This window comes from Lepidochelys kempii, chromosome 3 (assembly GCF_965140285.1).
Source record: "Lepidochelys kempii isolate rLepKem1 chromosome 3, rLepKem1.hap1, whole genome shotgun sequence".
In the NCBI taxonomy this organism is placed as follows: Eukaryota; Metazoa; Chordata; order Testudines; family Cheloniidae; genus Lepidochelys; species Lepidochelys kempii.
Genome location: NC_136382.1, coordinates 145,916,729 through 145,943,240, shown reverse-complemented (window position 1 = coordinate 145,943,240; position 26,512 = coordinate 145,916,729). Strand labels below are relative to the sequence as shown.

At 40.6% G+C, this 26,512-nt stretch overlaps 1 protein-coding gene across 6 annotated transcripts in view; it reads right to left on the bottom strand.

The window, feature by feature from the left end:
• CRIM1 (cysteine rich transmembrane BMP regulator 1) overlaps positions 1 to 26,512 on the bottom strand; it is a 300,395-nt gene that overhangs the window by 96,833 nt on the left and 177,050 nt on the right. For all 6 annotated transcript variants that reach the window (XM_073338355.1, XM_073338356.1, XM_073338359.1 and 3 more), the window contains one exon: positions 23,114 to 23,311. In XM_073338355.1, coding sequence (XP_073194456.1) covers positions 23,114 to 23,311 — 198 coding nt within the window. The remainder of the gene's footprint in view (positions 1 to 23,113; positions 23,312 to 26,512) is intronic.

The following is a 26,512-nucleotide window of genomic DNA, read 5'->3' as shown; positions in this document are numbered from 1 at the left end:
TTCTCCTCGGAGGCTAAAACTTTCCATGCTTCATCTCAGCAGCCTTTTTTTTTTTTTTTTTTTTTTAATATGAGAAAAATCTGTTAATCCATTTTTGATTTATGGGAGACTGACATTCATACATTCTTCACTTTAAAAAAACAGGTTACTTTTTGTACAGTAACTGAAAGAGTTTAGGAAAAAAGCTCCAAACCAGGCATCTGGCTACCCTTTCATGAAGGATTTTTTTTTGGTTAGAGTAAATTTGCAAAAAATAAAAATAAAATAATTGGAAAAAAGTCTTTGAGAACACTCAGTAGGTATGTCCTAAGATTCATGCAGCACCTAATTAAGTCCTCCTCCATCCCCCACCCTCATGTGAAATCACTACAGAATCTCCCTGCTCATCAAGACAGTGGCTGCTTCTCCCAGGCTGAAGGATGGTGTAAATATTTTCTCGAACCACATAGCAAAATTCACAACAGAAAATAAGAGTGGATACAAGAAAGTCAAGAATTTGCAATTTTATTTTTTAAGGTCACTTTGCAAGTTTTTCTGCAAGTTCTACACAGTCTTAGGCCTTGTCTACAATGGAGATTTCAGCCATGGATGGTCAACCACCAAGGTAAAGGCACCAGTGTAGAACCCTAACGTACACAGTTAAACTCTCTAAGCCATGATCTGCGCTGATACAGCTCAGCTCAGCTTGAAATCAGGGTGGGATGCAACGATGCAAATCACATCTTATATTGGCTTTTCCAGTCTATAGGCTTGGCTACACTAGGGGTTTGCAACAGTGCAGCCACACCGATAGCTGACAACAAATAGCTGTAACAAGGGCAAACCACCAATGCAGAAAAAAACCTAAATTTTCATTTTTTCCCCCGAGAGAAAGATACTTTTAATAAAATACCAAAGTGCTGCTGCCCTGCCCAGAAAACTGTCTCTTATCAAACAACAGCAGCAAACCTATGAAATTAATCCATTTGCCTAAGATAGATATGAGCCTCATAGCCTACACTGGCCGATTACATGATAACATTATGAAAGAGGCAGATTTTTCCTACTTAAATGCAAACAAGGAAATTAAATGCAAAAAATAAATCAATCATACAACAGAATAACTTTTCTATCCAGGTATAATTGTGTACCCTGCTGAGACATGAGGTCTGGGAAACAAATACAGCAGAAAGACAGAGTGGGTTCAGATGAAAATGAAAGACTGCTTTCAGCAAAATTTGAGTGAGACTGAAACACGCACTTCTCATTATGAAAACAAAACAAAAAGATGATTTTTTAGGGCCTGGGAGTTTACACACACACAGTGCAGGGGCAACACAGAAATCAAGTGAGGGTAACAAAGAAAAAACAAAGCTTATTGATGATTGTTTACCCTCTGAAAAGCACATAATAGTTCTATTAATTTCCATTCCTAACAGATACGTTGTTCAAAACAAACAATTCACTAAATGTCTCACCTTCCTTCCACTACTCTGGACAACTGTTTATGCAGTTCTTCAGTTAATCTTACTTATAAAGCATAGAATCCTCAATCCTCAAAGGCTGATGATAAAATGCAAAGCCATACCCTTTCACCCTCAAGTGCTCTTAACTGTTAATAACTGTAATGTAGACTGGTCAACTAATCCTCACCAAAAGAAGAGGGAGCCAGTGTAATCATATCCATAATTACAATGCTGCATATACTACCAGAATGAAGATGCACCCAGGGCCAGTGCAAGGATATTTTGCGCCCTAGGCGAAACTTCCACCTTGCGCCCCTCGCGCCACCTTGCTGCAGTAGCAAAGGGAGTGCTCAGAACCGTGCAGCGCAGCCTCTCCGGAGAACTTTGCTCCGCCAGGGAGCTGGGAGGTGAAGCGGGAGAGAGGTCGCGGGGAGAGGCAGTGGTGGTTAGTGCTTGTGCTATTGATGACACATAAATCACCAAATTCAAGTGTCATCATGGTGAGGAGTCCAGGCAGGCAGGCAATCTCTCTCACACACACCTCTCTCTCCCAGGAAGATTGCAGCTGCAGAGAGGCCGAGCTGGATGCAAAGTGGAATCGGATGGAGCACCCTAGTGGAGAGAGGGGAAGCCTGCGGCGAGGCGCAGGGACCTCAGCAGCTCACTCGTTTTGGAGAGGCTCTTCCCCGCACGTTGCGGAGCTCCAGGCAGCGGGGGGTGTGTGTGTGTGTGGGGGGGGGGGACACAGAAGTGCCACCAGAATGTAGAGAAGTAGAGCGCCAGAGGGAAGGAAGGCGGAAGGGGTGGGACAGAGACACACCCTGGAGGGTCAGCCTTGGGCTCTCCACCTCTCCCCTCCGACCCCGCGTTCCCTGTCCCCTGCGTCCTCTCCTGCCTTCCCTCCATCGCTGTGTTTCCTTCCCTCCTCCTCCTCTCCAGCGGTTTGCTCCCTCGCTCCCTCCCCAGAGACAAGGGAAGTGCCTGGGAAATGCAACCGAGGCAGGTCGCTGGAGAGCCAGCCCCACTCGCCCGTGAGAAGATGTGCCCTGCCTCGGGTCCAAGGCACGGGCTTGTGATAAAGTGCAAGCAGCCACGCCTTGCTGCGGACCTCTCCCCGGCAGAGAGAGGCTGGAAGTTTCCGATGGGGGTGATTCACAAGCCCTCTGATTCTGGCTCCCTGATTTATTTGCCCCAGGCAGGAGAAAGGAACAAAGATGAACCCTCCTTGCATGCCCAGCTGAGTTGCCATAATGCAACCTGCACACAGAATGGGACGGAGCTGCCAAATGTAGTGTGTGGAAGAGACAGAGAGCAAGGGTCACCCTGGTACGGGGGAAGGTGGCTTGGGGAAAGGACCGAACTGTGCCCCATCCCGTTTTGGATGAAGCAAAAATACTTTTGGGCACTGCTTTTTGGCGCCCTAGGCAGCCGCCTAGTTCACCTAGTGGTTACACCGGCCCTGGATGCACCAAAAGTTCATTAGATACAATTTAGGGAAGTTTCAAGAAAGAGAAGCAAAACTTTTGTCCACTCAGGGAAGTGAAATCTGTGGCAAATGACTGCGATTTCTGATCATTTATATGTTGTTGCTGGCAAGCCCTATTGATTGCTTCCCTCACCCAACACATATAGTAGTCTCCCTTGCCCTCCCCAGCTACAAATCTCTCTGAGGTTTATTGTTTCACCTGGCTGCTCTGATAGTCTGAGGCAAGGGAAGGAAAAATCTTGCCAAAGTTAGTGTTCCACAGATCTACAACTGACAGAGCACCTCTTTTGGCTTCCAGCATAAACTACTATACAATGTTCCTAACAAATTATGTAATTCAACAGACATATTTCTTATGCGGTTACCTGTAATCTTTCGATTGCTTACAGTTCTAAACAGATGTTCCATGTGAACAGATAACTACTTTAGTTTCCTTAAGGATAACTACTGAATGACAGAGCATATGCACACTTTCATGTGTTATTAGCAAAGGAGGCGGCAACACTCTTCCAACTCCATGAAAATCTCAAGGGATTTGAGAGCATGTTGCATCAAGCTAAGCAACTGCTTCCAATTAGTGGCTCACCTTCTTTCTCCAATATGGTGGCACACTCAAACCTGAGCTCTGATTCAAATGATGGCTTCCAACTGACAAACTTTTCTTTTTTTTTTAAACAGAAGTCAAAAATGGTGCAAAATTCAAAAAACAGTTGTTCTGGATCGGCTCAAAGCAGCAACCAGTTTTCCAGCCCCTTTGCCCTTCTTTGCTGCCTTTTATACCATACACCAGAAAGGAGCATCTGGGCCAAGATTTCTTTATTTTATAAAAACCATATATATTGAAAAATACATTGAAGAAACCCTCAGGACTTGCTAATTTCATATCACAGGCCTTATCTTGATAATTTCATTTATAGATATTCACATGTTAAGTAAATCTGTAAATTATATCCTTAGGGTTTGTCAGTATGGTGATTTAGCACCTGGTAAACTGGGGTTTAAACCTATAGCACACCTGCCTGCCATACACTATTATGGCCATTTGGACCCTGCGAGCATGCACTAAAAGTTCTGTAGTGCACTCTGACCAAATAGCAGCAGATCAAAACACACCACAGAATGCTTTCCTGGGTTATACTTGGTAGGTGCATGATAATGCCTGCATACCCTCTTTTAAGGTTTGTAACTTCAGTTTGTTGCTGTTTTCAAGACCTGAAATAAATGATATTACTACAACTGAAATGTTGCATCAGGTACTGTGAATATGGACTATTGCCTGCGTTACTGTAATGCAAAGTAATTAGGAGTAAGGAAGTTATGACTAATTTGCGAACTCAGATTTTGTCAGTACAATATAGCAATATTTTGTAAAGATATTCTTTAACAGTGAGGCATTATAAGATCTTTCATAAAGGAAAGGCTGCCATTTTTACCAAAATAGTAGTCAGAGTATGGAACTAGAAAAACAATTTTACACTGATTCCCTTGATGAGTTCATCACTATCTTTATTTCTGTTTCCAGTATTTTTAACAATGGTTGACAATTTACAAACTAACTTTAAGGTTGTACTGTGAGAAGTAATTTCAATCAGCTGAAGATCAATGGAAGATATTACTGCACTCAGTAATGCATATATAAAAAAAACATGCCCTTGAAGTTAACATGTTTACAATCAAAGAATTATGTGGTGAACAATCCTATACCGATGAGGAATCCAGATATATGTCCTTGGGATTCCTTCAGAAAGTGTTAACCGTGTACCGCGACATAATTCAATAGAAAAAGATCTATGCTTAATTTTGGGCCCTTAAAACATGTAAGTAATGAAATATAAAATAAATTCTATTTTTGAGGGCAGAAAGTATCTATTAAGGAATGGAGAAATAGAATTAAATACTTTAATGTAGCTATGAAGAGAGTCCTCTAGCCTGAGTTAGGTAGAATGTCCCTGTGTTTGGTAAAGCAAAATAACTCTTCCTTCTGCACCTTTCTAATGTGATCTAGGTCTCCAGTGTAGAAGGCCTAATGGATTTTACTTTTTAAGAAAACCAGCACTGAAGAGACTTACAGAGATGAAAACTCTATCTATTTTAGTATTTATTACCAAGGTTATTGCAATATACTTCATACACAAAAGTGAACAGTAGTCTAAAATACAAATTTGTTGTAGCACCTAATCTGACAAATAGCCCAGATTTGCCCCGAAGGGTGTGCTGCTTAAAAATCTTGCATTAGCGTCTACATACTTGTTTGAATGTTGTCTGCTGTCCAAAAAAACTTGAAATGCTGCCTCCTAAGCGGCACAGTGTGTGTTTACTTAAGCTTCCTGGAAAAACATTCATATAATTCCAAGAGTGACTAAATGTTTTCCATCCTCATAGTTAGCATTCCAGACCTTCCCCCCCCCGAGTTCATTACATGGAAAATACCAGTCCCAAGTTTGAAGCAACAGAATTTCCTTCCTGGTGCCAACATACCTAATACAGAATTAGCAAGCCTTACAGCTAATGATAGTTAAATGATGAAAAATTATCTCCTTTAATTCAACTTCAAGTAACTGTTTATAAGTTTTTACAAGGTATTAAAAACAAGAGGTTATTGGGGATTATTTTTGGTAGTCACTGCATGTACAAAGATAAATAGGGTAAACTAAGAAAATATGTACACTAAATATTACAAGGTATGCTCTAATTGGTGTTGGAAGAAATCATTTATTTCATATTTGATGCCAAATTTTAATTACTTAATATAATTTTGTATCCAAATAACTACTTTTAATCATTTATCCAAAAACATTATTTTGATTGTTACCACCCGAAAAAAGCTATCCCCTGCTTCTGTGGTATTGAAAACAAAGAGCTTCCTTCAGACCAACATGTCATAATCAAAGTATTTTGTACCTGAGCTGCTACACCAATACACATGCAGCTTCCTGTTCAAATTTAGCTTAATACAAATAGGATTTTGTTTCCAAAATTTTTTGACTGGGGTGATACTGACAAATATTGATCTTTATCAACTGAAATCAAATCTGATTAAGCCTATTTGTAATGGCAAATTCAATAGATAATGGGATATTCTGACAAGGCAGATCACACTATCATCATTACTAGAATGTGTTAAGGCAAAAGACTAGAGAGTAATTTAGTAGGTATTTGGCAGAAACCTATGAATATATAATGTTCTAGAGGAATGAAACAGATCATTGAAAAAGCTCTTTACCAGCTAAATCTCTCTCTATTGCAGTGTCATAGATAGTTCTTCCAGGTACCTTGATAATGCATGCATTCAGAACTCTCCCCTACAATGCATTCTGAATCTCAGAGATAAAGAAAGGTTGCACCTTAGTAGTACAATCTTCCTGACTCTTCTTGAAATTGGACAAAGGTTTCACTGGCGCAGGGTACCTTATACTCTGGGGTGTGTGGTTCAAATATTCTCCCGGATGAGCTGGGAACAGGCATTAGCTCAAAGTGGCAGTCAGGCAAAACCAACTTAACTTGACTCTAAGAATTTGTTAGTCTCCAGGGTGCCACAAGTACTCCTGTTCTTTTTGCGGATACAGACTAACACGGTTGCTACTCTGAAACCTTACAGAATTGTGTTTGCATTCTCTTGATTCACCTTGAAGAAGAGAGATTTAGGACAAACTAGCTGTTAACTGAACTGGTACAGGGCCAAATAAATTCACAGGGCCAAATTCTCTGCTAGTGTAAACTGGCACAGCATTATTGACTTCAATAGGGCTGCATCAATTTACAGCAACAGAGAACTTCTTCCAGTCTTCCATGATTGAATTGTGCCCATTTTTACCTAATGAAGTCTTGAATATGCTAAAATAATTGAACCCAACTGCACTTCAGCTGGGTTTCTGGAGCCCATTATTGATGACAATTGTTCAAGTTTCCCTTTATGAAGGCAGGGTGCGTGCTAGGCACACTTAAAGAGGAAGTGGTGAAGGTTCTGCTTTCTTCTGAAAGAAGGCTATTGGTAAGTTTATGCTGGAACAACTTAGTTTTCTGGAACTCAAATACCTGGTTTCATATAAGGGTTTAAGGATGGAGAGCAGATTAGCTACGTTGACAATCTCTTGATGACAGATACAAGTCAACTGTACTTGCTGATTCTGTTAACTTTAAACAGCAGCCTTCAGTACCGTTCACCATGATGTTTTGTGACTTGCCTGCGAGAGCTCTCTTCGGTACTTTTATTTCTTCTCTAAGAGGTAGTTACCAAGATTGGTAATGAGACTATGAGACTCTGGTCAGCAATGACACCAAACACCTCTTTTCTTCTAACCCAGACACTGCATTTTCTGCGTTCTCCCAATGTCTGACCAACGTAGGGAAATGCATAGGAGCTAATTGGCTTAGCCTCAATAAGAGTAACATGGAAATAATGTTGACCTGTATGGGGGAAAACTGTTTAGGGATAGGTGCACAGTCTATGGGAGGTATACATCTAATCTTTACCAGTATGGAATCCCTGGAGTCATTTGTGGTACATCCTGCCTTTTCCCATCTATTTCACCACAGTAATCCATGCCTTTTTAACCTCAAGACAAAAAAGTACATAATGTAGTCTACTTGGAACTACCCTAAGTAAAGCAACAGGAATATCTGGCTAATGTAGTATACAGCAGCCCATCTACGTGGGACAAGCCACTACACGATCTATCCCCTGCAACAGAGGGGGAACATGCTCAGAAGTGGGTTTTACACATTAGTGAGGAACAATTAACTAAAATCATTCTTCAGGTAGGACAAAAATCTCTTTTCTACACCAATTTAGTATCGGAGACTATAAAGTACACTGTTTTACCCAAAGGACAGCTTAACTGTACTATGATATATAGAACTCTTTCTGAACAATAGCTCAGATGGCGACTGTGCATCAAGGTACTGATTCTGATCTCACACTAGTGTAAATTCAAGTTCAATGGTGTAATCAAAACCAAAACAACCCCAAAACTGAAATGTCAGTGGTGTAAAACCCAGAGTATAGTATACAGTAAAAATATGAACTCCAGGTTGCCGCTCTACATAAAATCATTAGCTGAGGCTTCATTTTCAAGCTTCATGAGGTTTTCAGCACTATTGTGGGATGAACTCTAATGCCTTCTAGGATGAGAAAGTCCTTACATTTCTTAAGCCTCTTTAGTGGAATGTACTATCCATATTATTATGGATGACAGCCAATATTTTCAAGGCTGCTCTGAAAAAAACCAAAACCAAAAACTCTCTCTAAAATCGGCAGAATTGTATAAATAATCTAGTAGTTCCTAGTATCTAGACAGTGAAACTCCAGTTCATTTAGCAATTCTGAATTTGGACAGGCTAAAGATAGCATTATTTCCTGAATGCTCTGAAAATTTGCCTTCACTTTAACAATGAATTTATACCTGGCAGGTTGAAGAATACTGCCCTTATGAAGATCCTGAAAGGCAAGTTCCTGAAGTTTCCAGAAACTCACTATACCAATGATCCAAACATATTTCATCAGAAAAGCAGGTTTGACTTAAGAAGAATGTAAGTGGTTTCAGGTTTGAACAAGAATTAATCAAACCAGATTATAGCCTCAGAATCTGTTTCCAGGGTGACTGGATATTTTTGTTTTCAGAAATTTCAATATTTTCCTCATTAACCTACCCTAGTATTCAACTTCTTATGCACATATCTACGTAGACCTGTAGACCTCTGTCCAATCCCTCTTTCAAGAAATGTAGCTCTTGTTGAACGGAGCTTTTTCCAGTCTACTGCCCTTTTGTGCTGCATCGTTTGGCAAATGTTGCATAGTCACATAGATATGCTTATGGTAAGCTTCTGTGTCCATTACTTTTATTTATTTATTTAAACTTTATTTTCAAATTTATTAAAATGCACCTGTCATAAAAGGCACATATAGATTATTTAGAAAACACAACAAAACAGCTAAGTAAAAATCCCAAGCAATTAATTTAGGCAGACTGTGTGGCCACACTATGCAGCACAGCCTGTTCCTCAGTCTATAAACTAAAGACTCAGGAAACTACCATGTCTCTTCCCATTCCCTAAATCTCCACTGTCTTTGCTACACTGGAGTCCTGTTTTTATCATGAAGGATACTACAGCCTCCTTTATGACCTGGTGAGGACCAGAATTAATATAAGTGAGAGAGAAGGGGCCAGGGAGGAATTGTTTGGGAACATTTTAGTCTGTGATTGCAACCCAGTCAAAGCTGTGTGTACATTTTTGTAAAAATGAAATTTCCAAGGATAATACAGTATCTACATGTCCTATCACAGCCAAACGACAATATTGTAGTCAGGCACCTTAATAATTTTAAAGATATCCACAAACCAAATCACAAAATGACAGAAATTAGTGATGGAAAATTACCAGGTACATTATCTAGACCATTCTTCTCCCAATGTAAGTGAGACCCATTTCCTTCAGAAGATTGTTTTGTGCTTCCTGTATTCAAAAAGTCTACCTGTCCCAAACATCTAACCAAGAGAATTAGCCAGCCAAGGACACTGTGACCCAAATTTTACAATGCCTGCTGGAGAGCAAACAGGCTTTTCTACTTTCTGCTCTGAAAACCTAAATACCAACATTCTTACAGTGTCTGTCAAACCCTGGAGTTATTGAAAAATTTGATTCAAGATAGAAATTCCAGAGATTATGCCATTGCTACTATCCTAACAGTTGTCAGATCATTGACTATTCGCCTCAGCTCTGATGAGCCAAAGAAACACATCTAAGCCATGAAGTGAAGTCTATCAGAGTGATTCAGCCACATAGGCCTAAGAGAGCTATATTATGATTTGTCCATGAAATCCCTACATCAAGCTCCAAGTTAAACAATAAAAATGTCGAAGATGCCATACATGGCTTTACTGAAGAATTCCAGTCAAGAAATTACAATAACAGAGATGGAGAAATAAAACCAGAAAACTGAGTCATAGTTATCCAGCAACCTGCTTACCCCATACACATTAACACTATCCAGCTACTCGGGTAAAGATTCATCCCATCCCTACTGTTTATTTGTATAGCCTTTCAGATAGGCATAGATGTGAATATTTGGAAAGATGTGCTTCAGTACTCAATTTTAAATATATCATCAATTATTTTATAGCACTTAATAGTGTCCCAGGCAACTCATAATACAAATGAAAATACATAATCTATGCGCCAAAGAGTTTACAAACCGATGTCAAGTCTGAAATATCTTTCCCCACTTTGTTGAGTCAAGTATCACAAAAGCATAGAGAGTTCTGAGAGAAAAGGAAGACAGAATAACATAAGTAAGATTACACAGTTAATCAGCAATGGTTAGCGTTCATGGTGGAATATAGAAGAGGGATGGGTTTAGGGTTTATTTTAAAACATTAATTATAGCAAAATGAATCATGTCCTTAGCTGGATAACTTCTTGCAGGCAGCATAGAAAATATGAGTTTTAAGGAGGGATTTGACTGAGAAGAGGGTAATGGCTTTGAGGATGAGTTAAAGAAGGGCATTTGATTCACAAGGTGCTACATGGAATCAAGCGCAGACATGTTTGTGGGAGAAATGGACAAATGGATTATCAAGGCTGGCGTCAGTAGAAGAACGTAGTGGGAGTTAAAGAAAATAATGTTTACTTTTTCTGGAGGTTTACAAATCTCTGGAACTTGAGTCCTATAAACCATATTTCTCAAGGCAAACACATTGGTCTGGATTCAGGTCTGGAGTTTAAGACAAAACTTTCTTCAGTTATCAGAGTATGAAAAAAAAATAACCTAAACTTTTTTCCGTTATAAATAATGAAAACCCTTTTCTTTTTCCCATATGTGGATAACTCCACAATAGCCAAATATACCAGTGAAACTTGTCAAAAACATTTCTTTAAAAAAGACTTTTTGAATGGAAGATACCAGTAAATAAAACAGGAATTTAGAATGTCAGTGTTATCTCAGCTTTATCTTTAAAAGAATCAGGTATAAGTTATAAGTGTGCAGGAATCTAAGATAATTGAACTGAACAGGACTTGTTTGTTAGTTTCATCTCCTACAAATCATTCTGCCATCCAAAAGGGGCAACATAGTAGAGAAAAAGTCTTTATTGCTTTTCACGTCTATAACTAGTTTTTGAAAAGTTATCTCTGCCAATAGATAGCATCTGAAATCTACGAATACGTTCTCCCAATCTAATACTGACTACTGGAAAGCATTCCTGATTTCTCTAGCATGCAAATGTAAGTTGGATCAGAAAAAATAAGACTAAAAATACTATATTAAAATACATACTTTTAAAATAATGCCATATATTACAGATCTGATGCCTATTTTGCAGTGGAACACAACATAAGTGAGAACTGGTCCATCAGTTGTGAAAAAGGATTGACAAAATTAAGGACAGAAATTGCCCCACAGGATTTAGTGTCCCCCCTCCACAGTGGGAGAATACAAGGACTGACGGAATACGAAAATCACTATTTCCTGAAATTTATCTCTTTCAAAAAAAGTGAAGTAAGGAATCTATACTAGAAGGAACAGAACATTTCTCTTAAGTAGCAGATAAATATACTATATAATAAAAAGAAGAAATCATATGTGGTGTACTCATTTTGGATGACCTACAGTAACACAGCTTGTTCATGTCAGAATTACTATACATGGTAAATCTAAGCACAATTGAAAAAAAGAACATTTATTTTCACTGTGGTGTAATCGCCTGGGGTCAAATGATGCTGTGACAATATTTTTGGACTGCAATTCAATAAAACACTTTTGATCTCCATCCCATAGCTTAATTTTAAGTTTACAATGTAATATGACAGCAAAAATGACGAGTGGCATTTTGGGCTGCCTATGCAAAAAACACTGCTTTACTGAATGGAAGTAAAATTTATTCTCTCTGTGCATCTCTGGCACAAGAGCACTTTAAAAAATTTATTGCTTCTGTAGATCTCCATTTGAGGAAATCGTGGGCTGTACCTCCTGAGCCACAGACTCCTTAGTAGTATTAAAAGCACTTAAGCAGTAGATTTGTCTGCCACTCCACCAGAACATTACAAAGCAAGGAGTATAAAATACCACACCTCATAACCACATCCCTATTCCATTCTGCTGCATACAGACCCAATTCCAATATTCTCTGCAGAAGAAGGAAGGGTCAAGGTAGATCTGAAGAGGCAATATATTCAGAGAACTCCAGCTACTGATAAATAAGCATACTTCATTACATTTCCTTTATTACATTGCCTCTGAAGATCACCACTAGAGTAAACAGCACTAGAAGATACTAGTAAGCAGCAATAACCCTCAAGAGAATGGCAGATCTTAAAAAGAGAATGAAGCACTGATCTCTACAATCTCTCTGGCCTGAGAATCAACATGTCAGCTGGTGAGATGATGCAGCAGAAACAGAAAGCCCAGCATATCAGAAAGGTCTGTTCAGGAGGGAAAAAAAATCTGTATAATCATAAATCAAAACAAGAGAAGGAAAAAGCAAACAACAAAAACCACCCTCAGTGTGGAGGACTGAATCAGCTCTTAGAGCCTGGCTATGGAGCTCCAACTTCCTAGAGGCATTCTTTCATCCCTTTGTGACATTGCACCCCATAATGCTTTATGGAAATATGCTTATGAATGTAAATATGACATAACTGGAATATGTTTTATGCTACATATACCATGTAACATACCTCTCCAAAGGTTATGATCTACTGAATATATTCATCCTATTTGTATGCATGTATCATTTTTGTATTCAAAGTTATAAATATTGGCTGTCTACTTGTTTGATTTTAAGTAAGGCATTTGGGCAGCTTCTTTAGAGAGGAATTTGAAAGTGAAGTGCCCAATCAAGAAACACTTAACGGACAATGGATCTTGGAAGGCTCCAATCCACATAAGAAGTCTACCTGAGGACATTCAAGGTAGCATGTGAACAATGGCTGCTACCTGTAAGTTCTGAGTCATGCATGGACATGTGACTTGCTCATGTGAATCCAAAACTCCATCTTGTAGCTGGGATTCTACACAGGGGGAGGAAGGGGTGTCCACCCACAAGAGAAAGTCTATTTAGACTCCTGGGAGACCCCTCCATTTTGTCTTCGGCTGGCTCAAGAGATAGACTCTCCACCCCCAAAGGTTACCTGAAAGAGACTGAAACAAAGGACAGTAACCACAGGGATGGGAGTGATTGCCAACTGTGCCCACATATCTATTCAGGGGACACCATCAAAGGGCCTAATAACATCAGCCACACTATCAGAGGCTCGTTCACCTGCACATCCACCAATGTGATATATGCCATCATGTGCCAGCAATGCCCCTCTGCCATGTATATTGGTCAAACTGGACAGTCTCTACGTAAAAGAATAAATGGACACAAATCAGATGTCAAGAATTATAACATTCATAAACCAGTCGGAGAACACTTCAATCTCTCTGGTCACGCAATCACAGACATGAAGGTCGCTATCTTACAACAAAAAAACTTCAAATCCAGACTCCAGCGAGAAACTGCTGAATTGGAATTCATTTGCAAATTGGATACTATTAATTTAGGCTTAAATAGAGACTGGGAGTGACTAAGTCATTATGCAAGGTAGCCTATTTCCCCTTGTTTTTTTCTACCCCCTCCCTCCCCCCGACGTTCTGGTTAAACTTGGATTTATGCTGGAAATGGCCCACCTTGATTATCATGCACATTGTAAGGAGAGTGGTCAGTTTGGATGAGCTATTGCCAGCAGGAGAGTGAGTTTGTGTGTGTGTGTGTGTATGGGGGTGGGTGGGGGGGGGGGTGAGAAAACCTGGATTTGTGCTGGAAATGGCCCACCTTGATTATCATGCACATTGTAGGGAGAGTGGTCGCTTTGGATAAGCTATTAGCAGCAGGACAGTGAGTTTTTGTGTGTTTTTTTGAAAAAATGAGGTGGGGGGGTGAGAAAACCTGTATTTGTGCTGGAAATGGCCCACCTTGATTTTCATACACATTGTGAGGAGAGTGGTCACTTTGGATAAGCTATTACCAGCAGGAGAGTGGTTTTTGGAGGGGGGGGGTGAGAAAACCTGGATTTGTGCTGGAAATGGCCCACCTTGATTATCATACACATTTTAAAGAGAGTGGTCACTTTGGATGGGCTATTACCAGCAGGAGAGTGAGTTTGGGGGGGGGACGGGGGGACGGACAGAGGGTGAGAAAACCTGGATTTCTGCTGGAAATGGCCCAACTTGATGATCACTTTAGATAAGCTATTACCAGCAGGAGAGTGGGGTGGGAGGAGGTATTGTTTCATGGTCTCTGTGTATATATAATGTCTTCTGCAGTTTCCACAGTATGCATCCGATGAAGTGAGCTGTAGCTCACGAAAGCTCATGCTCAAATAAATTGGTTAGTCTCTAAGGTGCCACAAGTACTCCTTTTCTTTTTGACCAGATGGGGTTTGTGGATTCCGGCTGAAATGCCTAACAACTCTCCATGATTGTTTCCTTGAACAATTTAATAAATCTTTGAAGAACACATATTTGAGGAACAGATGTCCAAGACGGATGATGACAAGTAGAACCATCCTCAAACCAAAAAAGGCTGCAGTGATCCTATGAATTGTAGTCCAATCACATGTTTAATCAACATGTGGAAACTTCTAACAGCATTTCTGGCAAAGAAGATCCAGATAGTAGTAGCTTGCAAGGCAATGCTGTCTCCTGAGCAAAAAGGCTGCATAGTAAACACAAAACGGACAAAAAGATCACTTCAAGCTGAACAGCAAGATCACAGAAGATGCAAAATAAAAAAACACACATGTAGAGATATAGACAGATTACCAAAAAGCATACGATAGCATCCCCACATTCGTGGATCTTTAAGACACTGAAAAGGGACAAGGTTCGTGTAAAGATCATTTCCTTTCTATAGCAGCCTATGGTTAACTGGAACACTCGACTACCTGGAAGGGACTCTCATTGATGAGGTCAAAATTAAGAGAGGAATTTTTAAAGGGATTCCTTATCAGTGCTGTTTGTGGAAGTAATGCTGCTGCTGACATGGATGCTCTGAGAGATAATCACAATTTATCATATCAGCAAAGAGAAAAACCAGTTAACCATTTGTTATAAATGGATTATCTGAAACTATACAGACATTCACAAAAGGAGATATAGAGAATGATGATGTGTAGAGAAGTTTGGCAAAGATATAAAGCTATGGGTTGGCATGGCTAAATTTGTGCCAGCATCTGTAAAGAGGGTCAGGGGGAAAATCAGATTGCATACAAGTTACTATCCAAGATCTCTCTCAGCATGGCATCTTCAAATAACTTGGTCTCAGGGAAATGTCTGAGTTATAACATGCGGGTCAAAGAAGTGAGAAAAGAATATTACAGGCAAATAAGAAATACCCTAAAGACAAAACTCAACTTGAAGAATTTGATCCGAGCCACTAATATGAGGATGATACCAGTTGTACAGTAAACTGCCAGAGTGATCAAGTGGCATCAAGAGGAGAAGATAAAATTTGACACCCAAACAAGGAAGTTCCTGAAAAGACAAAGTAATTAATGTCAATCAAAATGTGGACATGATGTACATTCGACAATGTAATGGATGAAAAGGTCTGCTTTTTGTGGAGAAAGCAATTTACAATGAGGACTATAACATCAAAATATATGTGGAATTAGCCAGAGTAAAAGATCATCTGGTTGTGATAACAAGTGACAGCCAAGCATGCATCTCAGCCGTAAAAAGCATAAAAGAAAGGAGAAAGCAAATTGCCAGAGAAAAGACTTGGAAAGCTTTACTCAGAAATCAAAGCACAGACAGTGATGGAGACACACCAAACCCATTAGCGATAGAAGATTAACAAACTCATAGCTTGTAGAAGAACAGCTCAAAAGAGAGAGACTATCAGACAGACTCATTATGAACAACACAAGAGCAATCCTTAAGGCTTAATTACACTTGAAACAAAACTGACCTATAGAACTGCTCTCTGAACTGCAGAATATGTTCCAAAAAGGAAGAAACAGGGGAGCATGTGTTAAGCACTTGCAGGAGCCTGGCTGGGAGAGCATATCTGAAGAGACAATAAGGTTGCCAGGTGTCTGCATTGGAGTCTCTTCATCAAGTGCAGATGTAAATGAACCATGCAGTATAAAACCCACTGAATGGAAAGCACTCTAAAGAATGAAGAGGCAATTGTCATAGACCAAACGGTGCAGACAAGCAGGTCGGACATAATTATTGTAGAAAAGATGACAAATAAGACTATGTTTACTAATATTGCTACACCAGCAGACAGAAACATAAAAAAATGAAAAGATAAGACAGCAAAGTATGAAGAACTATGCCACAAAGTGGAATGATTATGGAAAACTAGAATAAAGACAATCCCTGTGATTTCTGGAGCATTCGGAGAGATCCCTAAGGATTTGAATGAGCACCTCAAGAACATGTTAGGAGTGCAAGGTATAACAATGACCTCCAGAAAAGCGCCCTCTTAGGCACTATTAAAATTTTAACAAGAGTCAAGACAACCAGTGCACCTGAGCACCTACAATGCAGGAATTCTGTGGAAGGTTTAATAAAACTCCTGACTACACAGACCTACAGAGTCAGTTCATGGTCAGGATTTATTGGTGAGTCACAGGGATAAAACTTTTAAACGGTAGCTTTTCCTTTTTTAAGGCTAAAGATCTGGTATGTTGTGAAGGCTTTATGTTTAAAAAAACCCCAAACTTCCCCATGATGCAGTAGTGAGAGATGATGATAATTAAAAGCAGTGTGTCCAAACCAGCCTAATTTTGGATTCTTGATCTGAGACTCTGAAGAAGCACGAAAGGTGAATAGCAAGTGTGAATTTGCAGAGGCTGCAGTCTAAAACAACAGTTGCTGGTAAGTAACCTCTCTCCTCTTCAAGTGGCCTCTGCATATTCCCACTTGGAGGAGATTCGCAAAAAGTACACCTTAGGAAGGTTGGTTAAGGAGCACTAGGTGAACAAGGGCTGCAAAGGTGCCAAAATAAACATCAACTCTGGATGGCAGCTAAAGAGAGTAGTAGGAGGAAGTGCAATTTTACTCACCCAGATCAGACCTCCATGAAAAACAAATATTTACTCCAAGCACCTAGAAAGCTTCAATTACCAGCCTTGCAAATTCTTCAAAAAAAAAAAAAAAAAAAGGTAATATGCAGGTATGTAGTGGATACTAACTTTGTATCAGTTGAATACCATCTGGTGTCTCCAGAAGAATGAATACCCAGCGAGCTATAACAAGCCTGTAAAAAAAGACTTGGGGAGATACAGACTATAAATGGGGATAAGGACATCAACCAAACCACATTTTCCATATGGATTATAGTTTAGATGATTGGCAATTTGGCCTGTATCTGACAATCTGGACTGTAGCTATGGCCACGAGGAATTACCTCTTCATAGGTTTATGATACAGATGATCATCTGACCAATAACAGACTAGAGATCCCCAGAGCTTTTTCAAACAAGGCTCCAACCCAAAAACAAAAAAGATACATGTTCCAGGGGGAATTACCCTGGGGAAACTAGATGAATGTGTCCATCCTATGGTATTCCCAGTGCAACAAAGTGCGTTGTTAATAAAAAATTTAAATTTCCTTTGGCGTGGCCATCAAGACAAAGCAACTACCTGAAGCAATTCGAGCAGCACATGGAGTAACACTTCTATAAATTAAGGTACTACAAGATAAAGGAGGACTGTTGCCACACAACATATGAGAACGAAAGCTGCAATCACAACCTGTGCAGCCTGGCAGAATTCAAACACAGTATTTATAGCAACATGAAGAGGCAAGAGAGGTTTTATTGGTCAAAAGCTATTGCTTTAAAATAGCAGCCACTAAACTTCCAAAGAACATACCCAGAATTCAGGGTAGAACCCAGGCTCAGGTTTGTGCTCGTAACCCAATATGAAGACAACTCTCCAGTGAACTGGAAAGCAAAGTTAAACAGACCTATGATGTTTGAAGACAAAACTGCCAAGATCTGATTAGGGCTACTGGCGTCATCTTGGTTCCATCCTCACTTACCTGGAGGCGGATCTCCTGAACCAAGTGAATCAGAGGGAATATGAAGAAGAGTTCCTGATTCCAATCCAAGAAAGTGGAATCTGCCAATGACATGGGATTTTGCTTGACCCTGACACAGAACTAAACACAATGGATGTTATCCTTCATAATAATGAGATCTACCTACAGAGCCTACCCTGGCATAACAGATAATGTCAAAATGAGATCTAACTAGATAGACAAGGCAAGTGAGTTAATATCTTTTATTGGACCAACTTCTGCTGGTGAGAGAGCAGAGAGACAAGCTTTCACGTTTATTCAGGGCTCTTCTTCAGGTCATTCCAGTAAGTTCTAGTCTACACCAGCATCTCACACACTAACTGGCCTGTGTGGACCCTACTAGCACGCACTCAAACTTCCCAAGCATGCATTAATGTAGTACTGTTTGAAAGAGATGGAACTACATTCATGCACTGTAGGAAACTTTGTGTATGCCAAAGTCCAAACAGGCCAATTAACACATGATAAATGGTACAGACTAGAATTTACACCCATTGGTCCAGACTAATGCACCACGTAGACAAGCCCTAAATCTCATCTGAGAATTGCAAATTATAAATTAAGTGCTTTATCATTCGGCACTGTCACTATCTGCATGCTCATTTTCAGGTCAGTTTAGTACAATCAATATGAGAACACTCCTTAGGCATCTGCACCTGAAACAAATTGTTTGCTAAAACGGAGGATGAATGTTCTGGGCACTAGATTCAGCCAATCTAGAGAAAGGTCTGAGGACCTCTGAACCACTTATACCAGACATATAGCCTCACTGCATAGGATTCTCTTGAACCTGCAGAGCTGGGTCTTGAGCAATGGACTGCTAAGTATAGAGTTGATGGTGCCAGAAAATGAAGGGTGGTGCACTGCTGGTACCGTACAGTCAGCAGACCTTGACAAATCTTGACAAATTTATTGAGGCTACAGCACCCATTTAGTAAGCGGAATTTGAGAGACAGTCAACAGCACTGATATTGGACCCAGCTGATTTGGACAAACCCTGGGACCTGGGTATTGCTGATTCTGAGTACGTACCCCCTTTGACAAGCAGTTTGCCCAAATTAACAGTGCTGGATCTTTAGCACCAAATTATGACGACTAAGAACAGATCTTAGGTCCTGACTGCCATTTCAAGTGGGTACAGAATGACTTCCAACTAGTGGTTCATCAAAGCCACTGGTGATATATCCTTGGAACTGGTGGAACCAGGGACCTTAGCGCTTCTTATCCTGTGTGCCAAACCACTTCAAGCAAGTGGCTCATAAGAGTCAATTATACTACATCAGCACCACTAGACCTCGTCAACCTGAATGGATGCTGTGACTTAATGTCACTTATATTGGTTCTGGATTACTTCAAGCAAGTCAATGGTGCTGAAACCTTGGCATCAAATTCAGATGATCCAGACTCTGTTAGGGATGTTAATGCTGTGCATAATGAACACTGGGCCACTTCCTCAAGAAGTTCACCAGAGTCCGCAGTACTGGATTGTAGGCACTGGATTCAGTTGAACTTGCATGAATTAGTGCAATTTATAGTGGGCACCTAGCCACCTCTGGTTCACTACAGCCTATGGTGCCAGATCCTACACACAAACTTAGGTGAAGGGATCTAGGTGTTATGTCAGTGGTCCTGGGACCTCCGTTGTGTGTTGATCGTGCTGGGACCTTGACAATAGGCTTGGGCAGCCAGTTAAGACTGGGGACCATTTAAACCAGGCAAAGGCTCCAAAGCCAGAGGTGCACTTACAAGTTGCCAGATTTATTCGACTGAGCTTGAGAAACCTTCCGATCAGCAAAGTGAGAAGCACCTCTCTCACTCCATATAGGTCCAGATGATATCCATGCCAGATGGGGATAATTTTACTTTTGTTAAAAGAAATCTGTAGTAACTGACAATCTAAACAAAAACAGCCCTGAGAGGGCAAGAGAAAAGCAAAAACTGATGAGGGAAGAATCAAGGATATTGTGCATTAAAAGCTCAGAACACCTTTGGCAGGTAGGAAGGAACTGAGGGGCAACTGGGGACACTGCTCCTTCTATACCCTTGGAATCGTCTGTCAGGGGAAAGTGAAGGAGAGGCAAGTGACCCCCAAATGGACAATACTCTTCAGAAGATTCCAGAGCTCAACACTAGGAGTTGCCAGTCCCAAGGGGAATATGCAGAGACCACTCAATATAAGGTTCTAATATCCTATAATCGACCCCTTTATCCACCCAGTTCCTCTTTTTTACTCTACGTTTAAAAGAGAAGGGATCCTGTTATTCCCCAATTTAAAAAAAAAAATCCCATAGGAAACTGATTCTCATCGTTTCTAGTCTTATGCAACAGGACATCCAATAATCCGTTTATAAAATTCATATGCTCTAACAACATACTTCTGCTTCTTATTGTTCAAGAGGAGCAACTGTGATCTAAAACAAATGGACAATATAGAAACCTCCCATTTTCTAGATTTGCAAGTCAGCAGATGTTTATACTTTTCCTTCAGTGCCTGTTGATTATAAAATGCTGTTCTGGGCAGGTATCTGCCTGGAGCTAATTTAAAAACTCAGCCAATTATGTAAAAGAGAGCTATTTCCATGAGGAAATGAAAGCTAGCAGCTGAGACTGTAAAAAAAAATGAAATCCATGGAAAGTAAGGCAGCTAGCTCATTCAGATTCTGGCTTGAGTATAAATGTTTAATCAAAAATGGATCCAGGAAGTCAGAAGATAAATAAAATGTCTTTGAGGAATCTCTTATTTTTAGGGTAGCAGTCTATGATTTTGAATCCCATTGTTTTGTTTCCTTCAATTTCAGATATTTTCTTAATTCTATAATATATAAAAGCAGAGAAAGAATAATGGTAAAATTTTATACAAATGTTTCCTCTTCTTCCACCCTGTTCCATGATGTGTTTAGGGGTGAGAACATTTATTTTCTTCTCCTTTCCTCTTCATGTGGAGAGGGTAGATTGGAGAGGGACCTTGCAATTCCAGCATTATGAGATGGTGCATCTGTGCTCTTCTTTAATTAGTGTGATACCTCTCTTGTGGCCAGTATGCTGCCGGGCTGAGTCAGCGGCATATTAACGCCTACACTGACAAGGCCTAAGGTGGCAAATTTATAATAGCAGCCAGAGGCTGTTTCCCCCGGTGCTGGTTCCTGCCCTCTGCCCCCAGCCCCGCCCCAACTCCACCGCTTCCCTGCCCCCCATTCCCCGCCCCCTCCCTGCCCCTATCGGTCCCCTTCCCCAAATCCCCGCCCCGGCCCTGCCTCCTCTCCTGAGCGCGCTGCGTTCCCCCCTCTTCCCCCCTCCTGCGCGAAGCTGTTTCACGCACAAGCATTGGCAGGGAGTGGGGAGAAGCAGGACCTGGCGGTGCACTCAGGGGAGGAGTCGGAGACGGAGTGGAGGTGAGCTGCGGCGGGGGGGGCCGGGAGCTGCTGGGGGGTGGGGCGGCAATTATTTCAGGGCCTAGGAGCGACAAAATCATTAATCCGCCAGTGGGCTGAGTAGGCATGGTTTTCCACAGGGCCATGCACTGAGGGGTAATTCCATATCCATTACAGAAAAGCACTGATTACAGTAAATACCACTGTCATGCTTATTGTGTTCCTTTACTGGTTTCAGAAGATTAGTATACAACGGAATCTCTGAGGCTTACACAGTGCATCCTTACTGAAATCCAGACAGTTGTTGGAAACATTGGCTCCAACTCATAAATACAGAATATTTTCTGGAAACTTTCAAAGATCAAAGTTTTTATAGCTCCTGGAAAAAATTCCATTGACTTTAATGAGATTTGTATCTACCCCTCAATGAACTCAAATATTTAAGTGTATGAGGTAACAGAAGCAAACCAAAGGCAGCTTAAAGTGAGGAACATCATTTAAATTCACACATTTTATTCATGAAATAGTATATTTTTTAACACATACATACATAGCAATTTAATAATTAAAAAAACACAAAACCCCCAAAATTTATACATTAATTTTCCAAAAAGGAAAGACTAATTTATATAGATAATTGATGCAGGTTTTATGTAACGCTGGTCAAATTATCTTGTTGGAAAAAGTTTTCATCCAATTTTTGGCACTATTTCCAAAAATGGATATTTTAATTAAAGCATTTTGATTTTCTTAATGTTTTATTATTTTCAACCTAAGCTTTTTTCTTTTTCCATTTTTGTTGAATGTTCATTGTTTTATTTGTACTTGTTTATCTTTTCCACTTCAATATTAACTGGTCGCCTTAATCAAATGTTAAGATTAAGAACTTCAGTTTTTCAAATATCTCACAATAAAAATATTTTTGAAAGTGAAAAATATTAACAAATATTCTACTAAATTTTTGAAAAGTAAATTACCAGTTAGTTTTGAAAATCAGCCAAATGACAGGATCTTGAAAATTCTGTGAACTTTTCCTTGCCATCCCAAACATATTCAAGTTTTGAGTGAGCCCAACTCAGCTGAATACTGTATATCCTTTAACAACCTCAGCATATACACTAACACACTATAAATATTGCTAAGAAGATACAAATTGCTCAGCCTCCAAAAGACTTACACAATGGGGACTGGATGCCCAGCAGCCTTAGACTCCTTTGAAAATGCTAGCCTATGAATAGCCTCAACATAATGTTAAGCATCTGCTTAAGCCTTTGCAGGGTCAGGGCCAAAAAATGCATCTCTGCCACCATTTCCTCATACAAAACATTAACTTCTGTACTCTGGAGAAAATGGGACACCCTCAGTTGCTCACCCCCCACCCTCCGGCATGAGACAGTCACCCTGAAGAGGGCCCCATCAGGAATCTGTCACTGGAACCTTACAAGGGGTCCACTGTCGCCTGTCACTGGAACCCTGCCAGGCCCCACTGGTTGCCAGCGCCAGAGTCCCGCAGCCCCTGCCATGTCATGGAGGTCTCTGGAAGTCACGGATTCCGCAACTTCCATGACACAAATGTAGCCTTAAGCACGAGTGTCTACTAGAATTTGTCCTGACCTACACAAGTCAGTAATGGTCACCTTATCATAATTATGACTCAAAGTGATAATGTTATCTAATGAAGACAAGCCCTTACAGGGAGGCTTCTACTGGGAGACAGCATTTGAAATTAATATATCTTACCTTCACACACTGGGCAGCATTCCCCAGGTACCTTAACAGGATTCAGGCAACTCTGTCCACAGGCTGTTGCCACACAGTGAGGGTCTCCATTGATACACTGGCAGAAAGTGCAGTCATCTTCTCTCCATCGATCTCCATGTGCTTGGATCTGACCATTGGCATAGCAGCCAGCAGGGTTATTAACTGGATATACTGGATCTAAATCAAGACAAATTATAATAAGAAGAGACAGTTTATTCTTCCTGTTATGCCTGGAAGATATTTATAAACATGCAGTTTGATATCACTGTTATAGAGGCTGGCCTTGAGACCCTTTTCCCTTTCTGGAAAAGAGCTCAACGCATTCCTGGGGACTTGGTCCTCAGCCAGGTGATGGGTCTGGAGCAGTGGTTCTCAAACTGTGGGTTGGGACCCTAAAGTGGGCCACAACCCCATTTTAAGGGGGTCGTCACGGCTGGCGTTAGACTTGCTGGAGCCCAGGGCCGAAGCCCAAGCCCCACCACACGGGGCCGAAGCCTAAGGGCTTCAGACCTAGGTGGTAGGGTTTGGGTCACAGGCCCCCCTGCCTGGGGCTGAAGTTCTTGGGCTTCAGCTTTGCCCTTCCCCCAGAGCTGTGGGGCTGGGGCTTTGCCCCCCCCCCCAACCGGGATAGCGAGATTCAGGCAGGCTCAGGCTTCAGTCCCCACTCCTAGGGTCATATAATGAGTTTTGTTGTGTCACAAGGAGGTCATGGTGCAATGAAATTTGAGAATCCCTGGACTGGAGACCCAGGTAACTCCTTTTTCATTTACACTTGGCGAGAAGACTGGGCCCTTTTCTTTCAGGGGCTAACCTTGTCACTATGATCCATGCTTTAGTCATCTTCAGATTAGGCTATTGTAATATGCTCTGCATATTACAGCCACTTGGAAATTCAGTTGGTACAAAATGCAGCATCCTGATTGGAAAGGGTGTTTATGACAGGAATCAAATTGCTCCAGAATACACACAACTTACAGTAAATTTCCAAGAGTATTTTAAGGTAGTGGTTTTAAACTAGGCAACACCTTAAATGGGTTAGATCATGGTTACCTCAGAGACCACTTCTCTTCTATGTGATACCATGAAAGGTGAGACCCAGTTCAAGCCTTGTTTTGACAGACAAGAAATATGGATTTCAATTTAAATTGTGCTAGCTCAATCTCATTAGTTTAACGTAACTGAAGAGCCCATTCAATGCTTTTTAAAGTTTTTCAGCCATGTTAAGCTAGCTCGACTGAGCTCACACAATTGAACTCACACCACTTTTGCCTTGATTTTTGTGTCTGGGCATGGTCTCACAGAAGGCTGGAGGTAGGACATTCTCCATTAGAGCTCCTTGATTATGGAAACTGCTACCTCCCCCAGAGCCCAGATGCATGACCTTTAAGTCACATTGCAAGGATAGTTTGTTCTACCATTTTTTTTTCTGAAGTGAAGAAATGACGGTCATCGGTGAAGCAGCGTACACAAATTGGAGTTGGTGGTATCGGATGTGTCTATTATTTTAGTTAGCTGGTTTGAATTGTAATTGTTTTTATAAAAATTTTACTTGCCCAGAATGTTAGATGGATGTATATTTTAAAATAAAACTAAATAAAACCAATCTTTCAAGTCTTTTGGCCTCTGGTGATCCCAGTACATTCAGAGGCACAACGCCTGACAGCATGTAATTTGAATCAAATCTCAAATTCAAACATAAGAACAATTATTGAGGTGACAATCGGGGTCCTTCAGATCCAGCCTGGGGTAGGAAGGCCCAGGGTAAGCCTAAGGCTGATTAGAGCCTAGTAACAAGTGTTGAAAAGTGTGCACTTGTGAAGAACACATACATACTATGAGTGCACATTGGTGTAATTATATTAAAAAAATGGATAGGAGACTGGATGTTCAAATGCATAATATAGTTCTGCAGTCACTATGAGAGGGGATACCAAAAGAATAGACAAACGTTAGGAAGTGGCTATTTCCCAGTAGTTGCATCTATGCATATACAGATAATCCTTACAGAAGTGGAAATTCTTAGACTCGTTTGAAATATTCCACTGGACATACTCTTCACCTACCTAGCACCTCTGTGTACTCTAAATACAAAAATGGTGCAGGGATCTTTGCCCCAACTTTCAAATACAACCAATTTAGACAAATTCAGCAGAAAATATAGGCGCTGACTCTGTGGGTGCTCTGGAGCTGAAACACCCATAGGAAAAAAAACAGTGGATGCTCAGCACCCACCAGTGGCCCTGCTGATCAGCCCCTCCCCCTCCCCCACAGCGGCTCACATCCATTGGTGATCAGCTGTTCAGCAGCATGCAGGAGGTGCTAGGGGGAGGAGCTGGGGCAGGAAGAGGTGAAGCAAGGGAAGGGCACACTTAGGAGAGGGAGCAGAACAGGGCAGGAAAAGGTGGGGTGGTGCAGGCAAGGGAAGAGGTGCGGTGGGGTCTGGGGTGGAGCAGGGGATGATCACCCCTGGGGAAACCAGAAAGTTGGCACCTCTGGCTGAAAAGATTTTTTTTTTTTTTTTGGTAAAAACTTACAAGGAAGAGAAAACAGGGTTATAACAAACTATTTTGCACCCTTAACTAGAGTAAAGTGGACACTAGCAAGTGAATGCTAGAATATTAAAAACATCATGTTAAGAGACTGATTTCCAGATTGTTCCAATTATGTACTATGAGGATTGCTAACAAATCAGTTAGGTTCCAAAACAGTGTGACCTTCTACATTAAACTGCATGTAGAATAAGCATACACAAAAATACAAACTTAGATTTCATACTTCAGGACCTAACTCTATTTTTTTATACTTTTGTATATTATATGTGTATAATTAGCAAACAGACTGCATTTTGTTTTCTAACTGTTGAAAGGCCATGAATTTACATTGGTGAGACAAGTTCACCCTGTAAACCACCTGGTTATGTTGTTAACAACACCCCATGACCTTAGGACATAAAAAGTAAGCCTTCCCCTATACTTTTTGGGACTTAGCATTGACATCAAATTGCGTGCTTAGTGCCTTTTGTAGAAAAATCCTTTTTTCTCCTTGTATCCCCCCGGTTTTTGCATAATACAGAGACATACATGCCACAATGACATTACTTTGCCCTATCAGGTCAAGTTCAAAGCTTTAACAGTTATTTGCATTACTCTCTACAACACAGTTTCATCTCTTGGAATTTAAAACTCCAAGACCTGCTTCCTTGTTACTAAAGAAAATGAGATACGTGTGCCTCAGGGCATGTTACTGTAATCATCATGCTTATGTTTGGGAACATACCTCTTCATACTGAGGTTTCTCTTCAATATTCATGCAAGTGCATAATGCTATTCTACATATGCTTTCCCACAACTACAAAGAAAAGTATATTTTGATCTTCAG